The sequence below is a fragment of the Felis catus genome, chromosome B1 (assembly GCF_018350175.1).
Source record: "Felis catus isolate Fca126 chromosome B1, F.catus_Fca126_mat1.0, whole genome shotgun sequence".
Lineage (NCBI taxonomy): Eukaryota > Metazoa > Chordata > Mammalia > Carnivora > Felidae > Felis > Felis catus.
The window spans coordinates 79,345,158-79,361,978 of NC_058371.1; the positions used below are offsets into that span (position 1 = coordinate 79,345,158).

At 38.6% G+C, this 16,821-nt stretch overlaps 1 protein-coding gene across 4 annotated transcripts in view; it reads right to left on the reverse strand.

Moving 5' to 3' along the window:
• Positions 1–16,821, reverse strand: part of ARHGAP10 (Rho GTPase activating protein 10) — a 323,575-nt gene that overhangs the window by 197,384 nt on the left and 109,370 nt on the right. For 2 of the 4 annotated variants that reach the window (XM_003984958.5, XM_045055781.1), the window contains exons 5-7: positions 13,696–13,797; positions 6,757–6,867; positions 4,861–4,965 (exon numbers count right to left, since the gene is read on the reverse strand). The exons of 1 other annotated variant lie outside the window; for it this stretch is intronic. In XM_003984958.5, the coding sequence (XP_003985007.1) occupies positions 4,861–4,965; positions 6,757–6,867; positions 13,696–13,797 (318 nt within the window). The remainder of the gene's footprint in view (positions 1–4,860; positions 4,966–6,756; positions 6,868–13,695; positions 13,798–16,821) is intronic. One more of the 4 variants, XM_006930835.4, reaches the window with a different exon arrangement.

A 16,821-nucleotide genomic window follows, 5' to 3' on the forward strand; every position in this document is an offset into this window, starting at 1 on the left:
AGGTGCGAGGTAGGGGTGAGTTGAGGTGCAACATCGGAGCCTAAATCTGAGTTCTTATAATTAAAGGGACTCCCATGTTACCCACAAGTTGCTACGGTGTAGGCAAGCAAATGGCCATATCAAGATGTTTCCCAGTTCCTGTTATTTACTGACCCCAGAAATACCATGAGTGACCCATGTGTATCCAAGTACAGAAGCTGAAACTAACCACCATGACCCCCTAGAGTGATTCTGCCCAAGTTCCAGTGTCAGCCCTGACCTTAAGGTATGATATCAGGAGGTTATTATCCTCATTGTCCTCATCTGTAAAATAGGAATAAAAAAAATCTACATCATAGAACTTTTACAAAGACTAAATGTGTATAATCCAAATAAAGCACACAGGTAATACCTGGCACTTGGTAACAAAATTTATTTAGCTGCCATTACTACTACGACTACTACTGTTACAAGCAAGTCACCCAAGAGTCACAATTATTCTCATCTAACAGAGGATAAAAGGAAATCTTCACTATCAAACTGACAATTTATTGTTTTAAATCTTATTAGAAGAGAAACTGTATTTTTATTTTTTTTTTCAGAATACAAAAACTAATCCACAAAATTTTAAAGCAAAGAGGGAAGGGCACAAACTACAAAAAGAAAAGGTTCAAAAGCAATTAAAAGGGACTATAAACCTATTTCTCACAAATAACCACATTTGTATTTTTTACACAATCACTTCCAATCTCTTTTTGAAAAAAACATAGTTTATTATTTTAGTGCTCTATTTTTCTCACAACACTGTAACAAAAATATTTGGGCATATTCTTAAAATCTTCTTAACTATTCTTAGTATTTTCTGGGGATTCTCCATGAATCCTAAGATTTCTCACATTAAATTTCCTTCTAGGAAGAATTCTATTCTAGTCTCTCTTTCCCTACATTCTTCTGGGGATAAAGATAACAAAAGTTTAAATTTAGTTTTTTAAAATACCCTTCAATTTTGATCCAATTTATATTTTTCCAGATATAGAAATCTATTTTTCTAGAAATAGAAAATCTATCTTCTAAAAGCCATCTTGCTCTGTTTTCCTTTCCATGTATTACCCTGGATTATGGAAAGTGGATGAGGAATAAGTTGCTTCCAAAATAATAAAAAATAAAAGAGGTATGATCATTTTTACAATAGAAAAGGTGAAATCAGATGGACGAAAAGTAGCTTGTTTTCATTTTTAGATAACATTTACCTTTTTTCTGATTATAAAATGATTTTGCGATTTTTTTTTTTTACTATAGTAAAATACTTACAAACCAACCAAAATCATTCATGGCATTATAGTGCAGAGATAATCGACACTATGATTTGGTTTTAATATTTGGGTATATGTCCTTGAATACACAAATATACAGAGCATAAAAATAATATGCCTTTTTGTAATCTGTAGTTTTATATAGCCAGCATTTTCCCTTTTTTACACTAAAAGCTGCTATCATGAAGGAATGAGAGAAATGGCCAAGAAATGAGCAAATTACAGCAATACAGTAAAAATGTTCAGCAGGTAGCACAGAACAAGTGCCATGTGTTTCAAACGTGCAGGTATTTCTGAAGGGAAAAGAATTAGCTTAAAGCAAAAATGAACAGCAAAGACACCTTGGTCAGGTGTTCTCAAAATTGCCAGTGAGGCACAAAGAAGAGGCTCTACTTGAAAGAGTTGCAGGAGCAGACTCAGAAACACAACAAAATAAAGAGATAAATATTTAGAGAAGCAGTATCAGGGCAATACTGATGACAATCCTTAAATTCCAGAGGATACAGAAAAATTTTCCAGTCTACTGTTCTTTGCCCACTTCTCTATGGGAAAGCTGTTCTCAAGTGTGTAAGTTAACTTCTGAATATATTTAACCAAGTTATTTTGTGAACCTTTTTTTAAATATTTTTTAATGTTTGTTTATTTTGAGAGAGAGAGTGAGCATGCAGGGGAGGGGCAGAGAGAGAGAGGAAAAGAGAGAATCTCCAAGCAAGCTCCAAGCTGTCAGCACAGAGCCTGATGCAGGGCTCAAACTCAGGAACCGTGAGATCATGATCTGACCAGAGATCAAGAGTCAGATGCTTAACCCACTGAGCCACCCAGGGGCCCCTTGTGAACCATTTTAAGTGATAGTTTGTTTTTAAGTTTTGCTTGTAATATTTCATGACTGAGTATTGGCTCATTTACATTGAAATATTTAATCTCTCGAAATTATTTTGGTGTACGTAATGTAACTAGATCCCTCTTACAATACAGGCTTGTTACAAAAGTACTTCCATCCACAAGCAAGCTGTGCATGGACAGTTTCAGTGAAGCCCACAGGAGATGATAATGTGTCTATCCCACCTGTCACCCAAGACACTAAGGCACAGCCAGCTTCATGGGCATGTAGTCTGCACAACCACAAAGAATCTTGTGCTCAGAAGGTCACGCACTTGGTTTAATGCTCTGTTGTCACAGACTTGAAATTATTCATTTTTAAATAAGGGCCCTGCCTTCCCATTTTACATTGGTCCCACAAATTATGGATCCAGTTCTGCCTGAAGGTTCTCACCCAGGCCAGCCCTACAGTTAACAGATGATGTCCACACAGAAAAAGTACATTTCCACAAGTTATATAGGCAGTTGGTACAAGAAAAAAATCAGGAGTATAATTTATCTTCTACACTAACTATGTAGTGTTCTTTTCACAACACTGTGTTCAGCTGTCTGCAAAAGTATTCTGAAAAATCATAGCAACATTAGGCTATTTCTACTACCTATAGAGACGATTTCAAGTTAGAACTAGGGGCAACTGGTTGTAAGTCAGTTGAAGGTCTGACTCGTGATCTTGGCTCAGGTCATGATCTCATGGTTCATGCGATCGGGCCCCACATCCGGCTTTGTGCTAACAGCACAAGCCTGCTTGGGATTCTTTGTCTCTCCTCTCTCCCTCTCTCTGCCCCTCCCCTACTTATGCTCACTCACTCTCTCTGTCTCTCTCAAAGTAAATAAATAAAAAAATAAAATAAAATCAGAACTAATCAAGGCACTTGGGTGGCACAGTCAGTTAAGCATCACTCTTGGTTTCAGTTCACGGTTTCAGTTCACATCATGATCTCACAATTCATGAGTTCAAGCCCCACATTGGGCTCTGTGCTAACAGCCTGCTTGGGATTCTCTCTCTCCCTCTTTCTCTGCCCCTCCCCTGCTCGCTTGCTCACACACTCTCTTTTTCTCTCTCAAAATAAATAAAATGTTGCTTTATCACAAAAATAAAATTAGAACCTATCTATACATATGCATTTTGATATATTTTCAAATTCTGTTACATTATAATCACTGACAGTGGGGGGGGGGGGGAGGGTTGTACTCTTTTAGTTATTTAACCCAGCTCAATGTCCAAATAATCTACAAATACAAATTGACACATGATTTACAAAAAAAAAAAGAAAAAGAAACTTCATTATCTACATTTCCAAATGTAGGGAACTATGCAAAAACAAAAACTTGGAAACAAAATCTATACAAAAATCATTCCTCCTCAGTCTCAAGATATCAAAGTGAAAGTCAGGCAACAACAGCACAGAGAGTCCCATCTTTCGTGTGTCTTCCAGTATGCGCTCATATGCATGTATTCCAAAACTCACTCGTTTTCCATCAAGGTCTAAAATTATACTAAACATAATCTGAATAGCATTCCAATGAGGACACTTCCCAAAGTCAACTCAAGTGTTAAGAGAAAAAACACCCACCACCTTCTGATCAAAATCACATATGTTGTAATAATTTAATAAATTAATAAAGCTCTCCTAAATCTCTTTATCCAAGACCTCTTTGAAAGCATACATTTTCCAGGAAAATAATACGGACCAACTGCAACTGTGAACTCACTACATTAGTGAATATGCATAAACACAGGAAAGAAATTCCTCTTGAACCAGCAACCAAAAATCAAGTAAGATACACAGAAGAAACTGAGATCATTAGAACTAAAATGCCTTACATGTAATGTGGAGTGCTCTTTTGTCTGTTCCCTACATGGAACACTGAAAGTCGCATAACAAAACTTATCCTTACAACTATCCCACAAAGTGCAATATGGTGACAGTTAACACTACTGTAGGACATACTTAAAAGTTACTAAGAGAGGGGCGCCTGGGTGGCTCAGTCAGTTAAGCGTGCGACTTCAGCCCAGGTCATGATCTCACGGTCCGTGAGTTTGAGCCCCGCATCGGGCTCTGTGCTGACAGCTCAGAGCCTGGAGCCTGCTTCGGATTCTGTGTCTCCCTCTCTCTCTGCCCTTTCCCTGCTCATGCTCTGTCTCAAAAATTAAAAAAAATATATTCCAAAAAAAAAAAAAGTTACTAAGAGAGTGGATCCTAAGTTCTCATCACGTGAAACAACATTTTTCTGTGACTACATGAAGTGACAGACGCTAGCTAAACTCTTCATGGTAATTGTCTTTCAGTATGAATGTCAAGCCAATATGCTGTACAATTGAAACTTATAATAGTACTGTGTGTCAATTAAATCTCAATAAAACTAGAAAAAGAAAAATATAATTTATGTGACTCCTGATTTAAAAAACATACCTAGTGACTTTTCTGAAAGGCAAGAAAAATAAATTCATAAAACAAATTCATTAATTTAAAAAAAAAAAAAAAAAGAACCGCCAGGTGGCACAATTCCCCGAGCCTCACCTCCATGAACAGTTTGTTATGCTGAGAACTGACCAGAAGGTGGCAACGTAGCCTCAGTTTCTCAGCACCAACAGCTCAGTCTGGTCTTAGTTTAAGGTTTTTCATATACCAAATCAAAAATACACATCTCAAACATCCTTTATACCAGAAAGCTTTCATTTCCTTACATTCTGAATGTTGATCTGTAGTTCCATTTTGTAGTGATTGAAGTCTTTGGCAAGTTCATGGCCCTGATGATAGAAAGTAAACATTCCCTGAAAAAATGACAGCATCTAAGACAAAGGGGGGAAAAAATGACATTAGCACAAAAAAAAACCTCAGGGGGAAGAAGAAAGAATAAAAAACAGCCACGTTTCCCCCATCCCATTGCAATTCTACTGAAATAAAATTAAAAGAAGTCACCAGAAGTCAATTAAATCTAACCGCATATTATTTATTAATCTGTCTCTTTAAAAAATGAAAGATTTGTGATTTCTCCTTAAATATCAGAGCCATTAGATAGCTTTTATAGTGCACTGTACTGGAGAAATGATACAGCACCCATGTGTTCTTTTTTGTGAAGAGAATCTCCATATCCATTTATAATTGAAACCTTATCACCGTAGGTCAACACAAACTGTAACAAAAAGTGAAATCACAGAATCAAAGAGCTACAGGCTCTCTCCAATGGCATTTAGTGCAGCACAACCTCTCTCTTTTGTCTACCAGGACACTCAGTGACTGGGGCAGAGACAGGTAGAGACAGGGAGATAATTAAGCTCTGAGTTCTTACCAACCCTCAACCTGCTCTCCTTGATGAGAGGGCACCTCCTTCCACCCAAACATGGGAGTAAATTTAGAGTACAAGCATAATTTGGGATAGGAATTAAGAAAATCCTGAAATTCATTTTCTTTATGATGTCACATAGCATAATGGCTAGCAATCTGGGACTCTAATGTCAAGTGGCCAGCAGGGATCAATCCCCAACTTCAGCTATGTTATGAGACCTTGGGGAAATTAATGAAATTTTCTGTACTTCTATTTCCGTATTTGCTTAGTGGGATAATAAAAATATCTCCTTCTGGAGTTCCTGTGTGGAATAAACACATGAGCACGATGAAGTATTAGAACAATGCCTTGAACAAAGAGCACTGTAAATAATGTAGGTCATTATTATTTTACATAAAAGAAAGCTTTAAGGAGATGAATTGTTCCCTAATGGTTGAAATTAGGTTAATCTATTATTCCAACTGGACTATTGCTTCCATGAATGCCAATTTTAAGTTAATCATTACTTGGTTATTTTTTGTTTCTCAAAATCACATACAGTGGATAATTGTGTAGCATGTAAATTTTATCTCAGTAAAACTGTTTTTTAAAAAAACCACATGCAAAAAAAAAACACCTATATTAAAATTAATCTTGAGAATCATGAATTCTAGTGTTTCTTGTTTTCACTAAAACCCACAGTATGAATTATTACTTTACATATCTTCATATACATCACATATATATAACATCTATATAAGCACAAACACAAATCATATGTCTCTGAAATAAGTATAAAGAACTGCCAGAGTAACTCACAAAATAGTTTCAAATGCTCCATATGCTGGTTCTTAACCTCGGCTGCCATGAGCATACAGTTGCGTTAAAAATAATTTGTTACCAAGAACTGTTTAAAGTGCTAAAATTTGGGTTGGTGTACTTGCTTCAGAACAAACTCGAGAAGAGTGAAGATTATCCATCGACACCACTGCTCACTCTCCCATCCTAACACTTCTTTCACAGGGTTTTCTTTAAAGGGTGGGTCTACAATAGGGTGGCAGAAATTGCACCTGATTGCAGAGTCACTGAGAAATAACATTCACTATATGTTGCTGTGCAAAGAAGGCCGAGAACCACTGAACTGTGAAGGTGGTTCCTTGACCTCATCACGATCTGGGTCCACCCTTTACAATTCATGATGTCTTGCTTCCTGTGTATGTATCCTGGTCCCCAGGAACTGTAAATTTCATCTAGAAAGAAAAATGCTTCTAGGATATCTATTAAATGTAACAGAACAACTTTCTATGATACTTACAGGTTCCACAAACTCAAACTTCTTTCTTTCTTGGATCTCCTGAAGCTTACATACATACTCAAGGGACAGTTCATAAAAGTGCTGCCGGTTTTGCTCCACTTGCATATCTGCCTATGTTAAAGTAATAGAGGCTGGTTAAATCAGAGACGGTAAGGAGTGAAACGCTTGCCCAGAGGTTGGCAATGCTATGAGCTCTGTGCAAAATATGGCCTGCAGCCTGGTTTTCTACACAAAGTTGTCCTGGAACACCGTCGTGGCTACTGGTTTATAGATCTTCTATAGCCACTTTCCTGCTAGAACAGCCAAACTGAATACTATGGCTGCCACAGGGACCTTAGAGTTTGCAAAAGTATACAGCGTTTACTATCTGACTCTGCAGAAAAAGTCTGCCAACGCTTGCTCTTTATGATGAGATTGGCCCCAAAGGATTAAACACTGAAGGATGCCTCTTCACGAAAAACTCACCCCAACCACAACGGACACCCAAGGTTGAACCATACACATATGATCAAAATCACATAAACATTATTTCCGTTGACAAATCCTGTAAGAATGCAGTCGGCCTGGGAAACTGTAGTCACTTTAGTAGTCATGAGTGAAGGCAGCAGGTGAGGAAGTGGCAGCTATGGTACCATCTCAAGAACCTGGTTCTTAAATATCATACGATCTGGTAATTCCACTTTCGGGTATAACCCAACAAAAGCGTTAATTTGAGAAGACGTGAGCGCGCCTGTATTTATGGCAGCATTATCTAGAATGGCCAAGATATGAAAGCAGCCAAGTGTCCACCAACAGATGAGCGGATAAAGAAGATGTGCTATATATACAATGGACTACTGCTCAGCCATAAAAACAGATGAGCTCTTCTCACTTACAACAACATGGATGGACTTAGATGCTGTTAGGCTAAGTGAAATAAGTCAGACACAGGAAGACAATACCATATGATTTCATGTATACGTGGAATCTAAAAAACAAAGCAAAACGAAATAAACAAAAAGGCAGAAACAGACCCATAAAAACAGAGAACGAGACGACGGCTGCTGGAGGGGAGAGAGGTGAGGAGGATGGGCAAAACGTGTGAAGGAGAGAGAAGGTACAGGCTTCCAGTTGCGGAATGAGTAAGTCACGAGGATGAAAGGTACAGCATAGGGGACCTAGTCAATAGCACCGTAACAGTGTTGTTTGGGGGCAGATGGTAGCTACATCTATGGTGGACACAGCATAACGTATAGAGCTGTCAAATAACTATGTTGTGCCTGAAACTAATGTAAAATTGTAGGTCAACTGTACTTCAATCAAAGAAAAAAGAAAAGAGCCTGGTTCTCAAAAGTTGGGCCAGAGCTTGAAGCCCATCTGTAGGCAGTCAGGCTGTTAAGTCCTCAAAATGTCTCATCCTCTGGGAGTAAACAGGCACCAGATGGTCAGGAGACTGTTCAAAAAAAAAACAAAGTTCCAGCTTATCTGGTCTAACTAGAAGGGCACGATGGGAGGAGCAGGTTCCATGGAGGAAGAGCAGGGAAGGAATGGCCAGCCTAGAAACCATTCTTACAAGGCATCACATATTTCTTAATTTGGCCAATTTTACTTTTAAAGGTATTTATCTAGACATTTCTCCAAAGAAAATATATAAATGGCAAGAAGCACCTGAAAAGATGCTCAACATCACTAATCATTACAGAAATACAAATGCAAGATAACACCTCACGCCTAGGAAAACAACAACAAAACTATTAAAAAGAAAGGGAGGGAGGGAGGGAGGGAGGGAGGGAGGGAAAGAGAGAAAGAGAGAAAGAGAGAAAGAGAGAAAGAGAGAAAGAGAGAAAGAGAGAAAGAGAGAAAGAGAGAAAGAGAGAGAAAGAGAGAAAGAGAGAAAGAGAGAAAGAGAGAAAGAGAAAGAAAGAAAGAAAGAAAGAAAGAAAGAAAGAAAGAAAGAAAGAAAGAAAGAAAGAAAGAAAGAAAGAAAGAAAGAAAGAAAGAAAGAAAGAAAGAAAGAAAGAAACAGGGGCACCTGGGTGGCTCAGTCAGTTAAGCATCCAACTTCGGTTGAGATCATGATCTCATGGTTCATGAGTTCGAGTCCCGCGTCAGGCTCTGTGCTGACAACTCAAGAGCCTGGAGCCTGCTTCAGATCCTGTGGCTCCCCCTCTCTCTGCCCCTCCCCTGCTCACACACTCTCTCTCTCTCTCTCAAAAATAAATAATAAAACATTAAAAACATTAAAACAAAACAAGTGTTGATGGGGATATGGAGAAACTGAAACCCTATGCACTGTTGGTGGAAATGTAAAATGATGAAGCTACTCTGGAAAACAGCATAGCAGTTCTCCAAAAAAATTAAAACCAGAATTATCACGTGACCTAGCAATTCCATTTCTCAGTATATACTCATAAAAACTGAAAACAGGGACTCGAAAAGATTTATCTAACCAGGTTCATGGCAACATTATTTTCAATAGCTAAAAGGCAACAGCAAGCAAAGTATCCACTGACAGATACATGGATAAACAAAATGTGATATATATATACATATACAGTAGAATATTATTCAGCCTCGGAAAGGAAGGAAAATCTGACACGTGCTACAACATGGATGAACCTTGAAAGCATTATGCTAAGTGAATAAGCAAGTCACAAAAGGACAGATACTCTATGATTCCACTTTTATAAGCTACCTAGAACCAACACAGAAAGTGGAAGGGTGGTTGTCAGGAGATAGGGGTAGGGAGTTGGGGAAGTTTTATTCAATGGGCACAGAGTTTCAGTATTAAGAGATGACAAGAGCTCTAGATGTGAAGGTAGCGGTGGTCGCACAACAATGTGAATGTATTTAATGCCACTGAACTGTGCCCTTGAAAATCATTAAGTGCATATATTTTATGGTATGGAAATGTGACAACAATCTTTTTCATCTTGGAGGGAAAAAGTATCATGGCAAAAAAAAATTTTTTAGCATGAAATGAATTTTCAAGTAGAATGTTATATAAGAGTGTTATGTTACTAAGCTACTAAGCTAAAATGAGAATTTCTACTTAATACTCATCAAAATCATCTTTTTTATGCCTCGAATAACCAGAGTTTGAAAGTTCAGCCACCAGTAGCTAGCAGACACAACTCTGGGGCAGGGGCGGCGGGGAGAGGGATGCAATTTTGTTTCGTATTTAATAAAATGAAGATGTGAAGAGTTCCAGGTAGATTCCTCATGTTTGGTTACTGGGAAATGTCCTTCAAGAAAATTACACAAGGATCAGACTTAGCCAAGTAGGCTCTTTATTTCAGATTTTCTCACCTGGTTGTCTGTACTATTCCAATCACCCTGGCATTCATTGATGGTCAACCTCTAACACACCCCTAGTATTCTGGTTATCCATAACCACTATGCCACGCACCGTGTGATTAGATCACCAAAATCCCCAGGGTTGCCCATAACCTGTCATTTACAACAATGCCAAGGGCACCCTAATGATATGGAGCAGCACAGTCCTTTAGAGCCTGACTCAAGTCTGGAAGGCAATCACTATATGTGGAATAAAGCACAAAGCTTCCAAAACCTTTGGAATTTCCTGAGAGATGGGAATATCTTTTGCCATACATAAAGAGCCTCTCCGGAGTTTATGCCACTGAGATGACTTAGGGTGGGGCCTCTAGATAGCACCAGAAAGACTAAATGATCAGAGGGCTAGAACTTAACTTTCAGTCCCACCTACTGACCTCTGGCAAAGAACTTAGGAAGTTCTGTAAAAACGCTTGAACTTCAAGGTCTGTAAGCACATGCATGTGCCTGGAGAGTAATACACCCCAGTTCCATGGGGACAGAAGTTTCTATGCTTGGGACCCTTCCAGACCCCACCGTGTGTACCCTTTCATCTAGCTAGTGATCTCAATCTTTTATACTATTCTTTACGATAAATTAGTTAAGTAAATGTTTTATCTCAGTTCTGTGAGCCACTCAGGAAATGAATCAAACCCAAGGAGGGGGACATAGGATCATCTAATTTATAGCAAGTAGATCAGAAGCACAGGTAACACCTTGATTTGCAACTGGTATCTTAAAAAGGGACAGTGTTCTGGACTAAGCCCTTAACCCCCTGGGCTGATGCCGTCTCAGGTAGATAGTGTCAGTAGCGAGCTTATTGCTGGGCAGTGTGGGAAAACACACATTCAGACTGTACTTTTTACAATATCAAGCAAAAGTGACATTTTTAACAATTCCAATTTGACCATCACCCAATTTCTGGCCATTCCTTCTATAAGTATTTGTAACAAGAACAGACCATTCTCCTGCAAAGTTATTCACAAGATCTACTCCTCCAGTCACATATACTGAAATATAATCAATTGACCGCTCAAAAAACAAAAATACACTTCAAAAATTAACAGAACTAGATTTTTCTCAAATGTCTGATACTCGTTCTAGTGTAAATATTAATTAGAATTTAGGGAGGGGGATAGAATTAGAAGGTATTGTGCTCAATAAACATAGAACTACAGCTAATGGTCCTAACAAAATTACCAAAATAGCCAGCCTGGTGTTTGCAACAATCGTCACCTGTTACTTTCATTTGAGACAAAGAGAAAGAATAAATGATGCAAGTTTCTATGCCTTTGTTCAGTACCACTCTCAGCAAACTTTATAAACCTCTTGAGCACCTCAACTCAGTTCACTAAAGATTAGCAATACATAAGCCAATGCCAAAAGCAACGAAAATCCAAATCTAAGTTTTTCCCTTTAAAGAGCAACCCCCCCCAAAAAAGGCCTTCACGTTTGCAATAGAAAGCTGTTTCAAGTGGGAGTTTGTATGTTTGTAAAGAGTAAATAGCAAGATAGGGCAGAATGTACAGTTTAAATGAAACTAAAATTATTCATCTTGAGGGTCTCTTCAAATTGCTGATCTGGAGTCTAATTATCTTTGGAAATGATCAAATGGATGGAGCCCTAGCTCACTATGCAAGCAACTTGATCCTTCTTCATTCAGTATTTATTGCCTACTCCCTGACTAGTACTATTCTAGGTGTAAAGGACAGACTACTGAATAAAACAATGTCGCTGCCTTCAAGGAGCTTACAAGATAGTGCAAGAAGCCATGTAACAACCAAATATTTAGTATGTCAAATGTTTGTAAGAATATGAAAAAATTAAAACAGCATAAGGGGGACACTTTAACTAAGACGGTGGGGGACTTCTCTAGTAAGGTGAACTCTGAGCAGAGAGTACATGGAGAGGAGTGAGGCATACAGGTCTGGGCTGGAAACGTACCAGGCAGTAGGACAACAAAAAAGCAATGGCCCTGAGCGCAGAGGATGCTTGACCCAACCCAGCCAGAGCAAAGCAGCCCGTGTGGGTGCAAGGACAGGAGGGTGGGCCCTGGGCCTCCGCAGATAGCTATTAGTGGGGGGTCTGGGGAGGACCAGCAACATCAAGGCTCACCCTGCTTGCTGTATAGAAAATAAACTGTAGAAATATCTTGGTGGAAGCAGGGAGACCAATTAAGAGGGCTTTGCAGTAATCCATGTGAGAGATGCCAGCCGCATGGGCCAGGGTGAGATGGGGCCCGGGGTAGGGGGGTGGCGGGGGGGAGTAGAAGTGGCCATATTCTGAGAATATCCGGAAGCTACAGACAATATATGCCAACAGACTGGATGTAGGGTAAGAGAGTAAGGGCCAAGGATGGCCATAAAGATTTTGCCTAAGCAACGGCTTGAGTAAGATACCTAATTAGCCAGTGAAGACGGACATTTACTTACAGCATGAAATTCCCTTCAGGATCTCTGAAAAGAGAGATAAGGGCAAAAGACAGGTAGAATGCTGCTGGTATTAGGAGAGTCTATAAAAACAACAGCTGTCATTTCAAAATGGGCAGAGGGAGCATATGGAACAACCGGATGGTTTTCTACACAATGTGGAACGAGGAGAGACTGGAGCCCTACCTACCTACAGTATTGTAGTGAGGATTAAATGGTATAAAAGCTCCTTTCTCTTTTATAAACTTCCAAACGCCATCCAAATGTCAAAGTTATTAAAAAGGAAAAAGTAAATGTGACATGTGGGGAATGTCAAAATGACCACACACACACACACAGTGTGCAACTAAATATCTGACATTTAAATATAAACCAGCTTTATGCTAGAGCCAATGTTATTAGCGTCATTTTGATGATACTTCAGTAAAAGTATGTTATAATGCTATATTATGCCCAGATTCCTTAGGTGTTTAAAAATAAACAAATAAGAAAAAAAAAAATCACACTGTTGTGGGATGAGTCAAGATCCCAACAGCTGCAAAACAGCATTATTTTTAATGAAAACATATGTTCCAAATTGCAAACCACTGAGTTTCCATTCAAGTGTGTGAGTGAGAAAACACAAGTGCCAGGGAATTTAGAAAAGAGAAAGACAGACAAAATGAGAGATAAGATATAAATTCCTTTCTCCTTACACATGGCTCCCTCCAAAAAAAAAAAAAAAAATGAGTCTATTACCACAAGTAAAGCAGATGCTCTTTTTCCAATGAAGCTGAACTTCCTGAATCTTCAGCATTACATAAGATTAATGCTGCCTTCACATTAAAACAAAATGGTATATGAGCTTATTAAATTCATTTCTTCACAGTCTTGAAAGCCAATTAATGAATCTATTCCCCCCAAAATAATACACCCGTTCTTCAGTAACGCTGGATAAAATTGTTCCCGTGAAAATATACTCAGAATCAAAAATGTTAATACTATGAATCTATACTGAATTAATCACTGTAAGATGTATTCATTATTTTGCGTCTTGTTCCACAAGAACTTTTTTTTCCCTTAATTCATGGCATTACCTCTTCGGTTTTTTTTCATCCCTAGATGAAAAGTTCACAAAAGAAAAGCACACTTTAAATGGAAAAGACATGCACTGCTCATTGAATTTAGGAACAAATTAACAGAAAAATAAAAACAATACCTCTTGTAAGTGTGAGTCTTTCTTTTTGGCTGATAAATTCAAATGCTTATCAATTAGACTATAGTTCTTTTCTGTTTCTTTGTCAAACTTCTTTTTTTCTTCCTACAAGTCAGAAAACACAGACAACTATGATTAAACAGGAGGGGAAATGTATGCGCAAAGTTTATCTACTAGGAAGCTCAAGATATGAATAGTATCTAAAAATAAATAAAGTACCACCGAGTGTGAGGAAGCTATCTGAAAAATCTATCTGTACCCATGCCACTGCTTACGAATCATCAAAGCAGCGTTAGGATTAAAGAGTCACTCATCTTTTCTTTTTTTCCTTTAATGGGCTTTTTACCGAGCACATTAGTTTTCAACTCTTCATACTTAAGTGCTTAGTATTAACACCATGTCACTTGTCCCTCATTAAAAGAAATAATAATAAAAAAGAACACAGGGTTAAAACAGCAAACTTGTGCAGATTTTGGCATAGAAATGGGATTCTTTTAAAACTGAGTAAATTTTAGTCTACATAAAAAAAGGAAGCATCATCACAATTGGGGGGGAAAAATCTTGGGAAAGATTTTCATTGTCCAGTGTGAATTTAACAATAAGACCCTCTGATCAGAAACATCATCTCCTTTCCCAAACTTTCCCAGTGATTTCTGTAACACTATTCAGAATATGTATCAATAGATCAGTCTACAGGGCATAAGGTAAACACTGACACCTTTGTACTGAGACTCCGTGATTAGCATTACAAACATCTCTCAGGTACTGCCGAGAACCAGCATTTGCTTCCTTTGTCGATAGAAGCTTTTTGAGAAAACAAGTATCCTAATGGTTAAATACAGAAAAGACAGACGATCTCCTCTGCCAATTTAAGTGGATTTTTAATAAACATTTCTGAGCACCAACGAGAGCACACTATGTCCTCATGCCCTCAAAATGTTTCCATTAACTTCAAACTCTCCCTAACTCTCCAAGGGCTCCTGGAAAGGAACATTCTCTTCCCTATTTTCCAACTTCTATTTTCTAAAGCAAAAACGAACATTTCCCATCTTTTCTGATATGATCTTTTTCTTATTAGGCAAAGAGACTGAACAAAGCACGTGAGAAGTCTGTTTCTTCACATTTGTCATTATTTTTTCAGGACATGGAACTACAAAAACTGTGGGAACCTAGGACAGAGCCTCTGCTGGCTCATCCCACACGGAGGGAAGGCAGTCAGTCTCAAGAACGGATGTTTCTTCCCATTTCTATTCCAAGTTGAATTACAAATTAGCTACACAACTTTGAAAAAAAATTCACAACACAGAACTTTAGTTTTCTTACTGAAGAAGTCAGGGATTTTTTTTTTCGTACTTGCTCATTTTTAGATCCAATCCTAAAATTCTGTGACCCTATGGATCACCTACGTGTGACAACAGTCACACTTTTGTTGACACAGAAGCACTTTTTCTTATGCTCTCTAGGTTTCATTTACAACTATTTAAAAAAAAAGTTTAAGGCATGAATACACAGTTACTCTCTTTTCTGCTTTTTATTACTACAGTTTTCATCAACTATTTTGGTGACTCACAGAAAAATAAAGTAAAACAAACATATGGCCACTGTTTCAGAATCTCCACTATTTTAACAAGCTGATAGGGTGGAATGCATGCTGGATCTGGTGTGAGAAAACCAGCTCTCGTCCTGGCCACTTAGGACTGTGACTGCACCAGCCTCACAGCGTTCTCTGAGCATGTTTCTCACGTTCAAACAAAACAGGAAGAGAAGGCATTCCGCTGCATTCACCACACAGTTACCGCAAGGCAGGATCGTGTAGTAAAAAATGCTCCCTAGTGCAGATTCGTACTTACCAGGAACACTGAAAATATTTTTACGCATTTGATTTCATCAGAATCACAGAACAGGACAAAGGAAGCAGTGATGCTAAAAAGAGCAGTCAAAACACCCAGCACACTCAGCAGCAGTGGGGTTTGTAAGTTAACACGTGGGTAAAGTTGAGAATGAAAGAAAGCGGGGGTATCAAAGGCTTTATGCAGAAAGAATTCAGCCAAGAAAGAACATTCCACCCACCAACGAGAGTGGAAATGCGTTCGTCCACATGTGGTATGGCGTTATACAAATGCTGCTGTGTTTTGTTTTTAAATCTTAAGACCTAAATAAAATTATTTCTTCTTGCATTTGTTCTCAATGCCATTACAGGGTAGTATTGTTTCTTTGTGCTCATATGGCTTTTGTGTTACACATGGGAGTATAGGCTAGTATACAAGCCATGTCATCTGATTTTTCTGGAACAGCCGAAAAACCCAGTGAGTTTTAAATAGTGACTACCGGGCACCTGGGTGATTCAGTCGGCTGAGCATCTGACTTCGGCTCAGGGCATGATCTCATCAGTTGATGAGTTCAAGCCTTGCATTGGGCTCTGTGCTGACAGCTCAGAGCATGGAGCCTGCTTCAGATTCTATGTCTCCCTCTCTCTCTGCCCCTCCCCTGCTCATGCTCTCTCTCTGTCTCAAAAATAAACAAACATTAAAAAAAATAAAATAGTGGCAATCATTTTTTTGTTTTTACATTTTAACATGAGTAAGACAAACAAAATTATGTTTACAGGTTAACTATGATTCACTGAAAGCTTGTAATTGGTTACAAAACCTATGCCCATGCCCCACGACCCCCTCAACCCCCCCCCCCAAAAAAAGTAAAGAACAGTTATTACTTAAAATAGTGTAACCAGGGCACCTGAGTGGCTCAGTGGGTTAAGCGGCCAACTTCAGCTCAGGTCATGATCTCATGGTTCATGAGTTCAAGCCCCACATCGGGCTCTGTGCTGACCGCTCAGAGCCGGGAGCCTGCTTCAGATTCTGTCTCCCTCTCTCTCTGCCCCTCCCCCACTCATATTCTCTCTCTCTCTCTCTCTCTCTCTCTCTCTCTCTCTCTCTCTCTCCCTCCCTCCCTCCCTCCCTCTCTCTCTCAAAACTGAACATTAAAAAAAAAAAAACAACAGTGAAACCAAATAAGGTGTATGCTGTATAAATGGTAAAGGGAATTCAGAAACCTAAGAAACAAAACTTAATATTTTAAATATATTAGAAGTAAACATACTTTTTAAGGTTGTATCATAAATCACTGGAT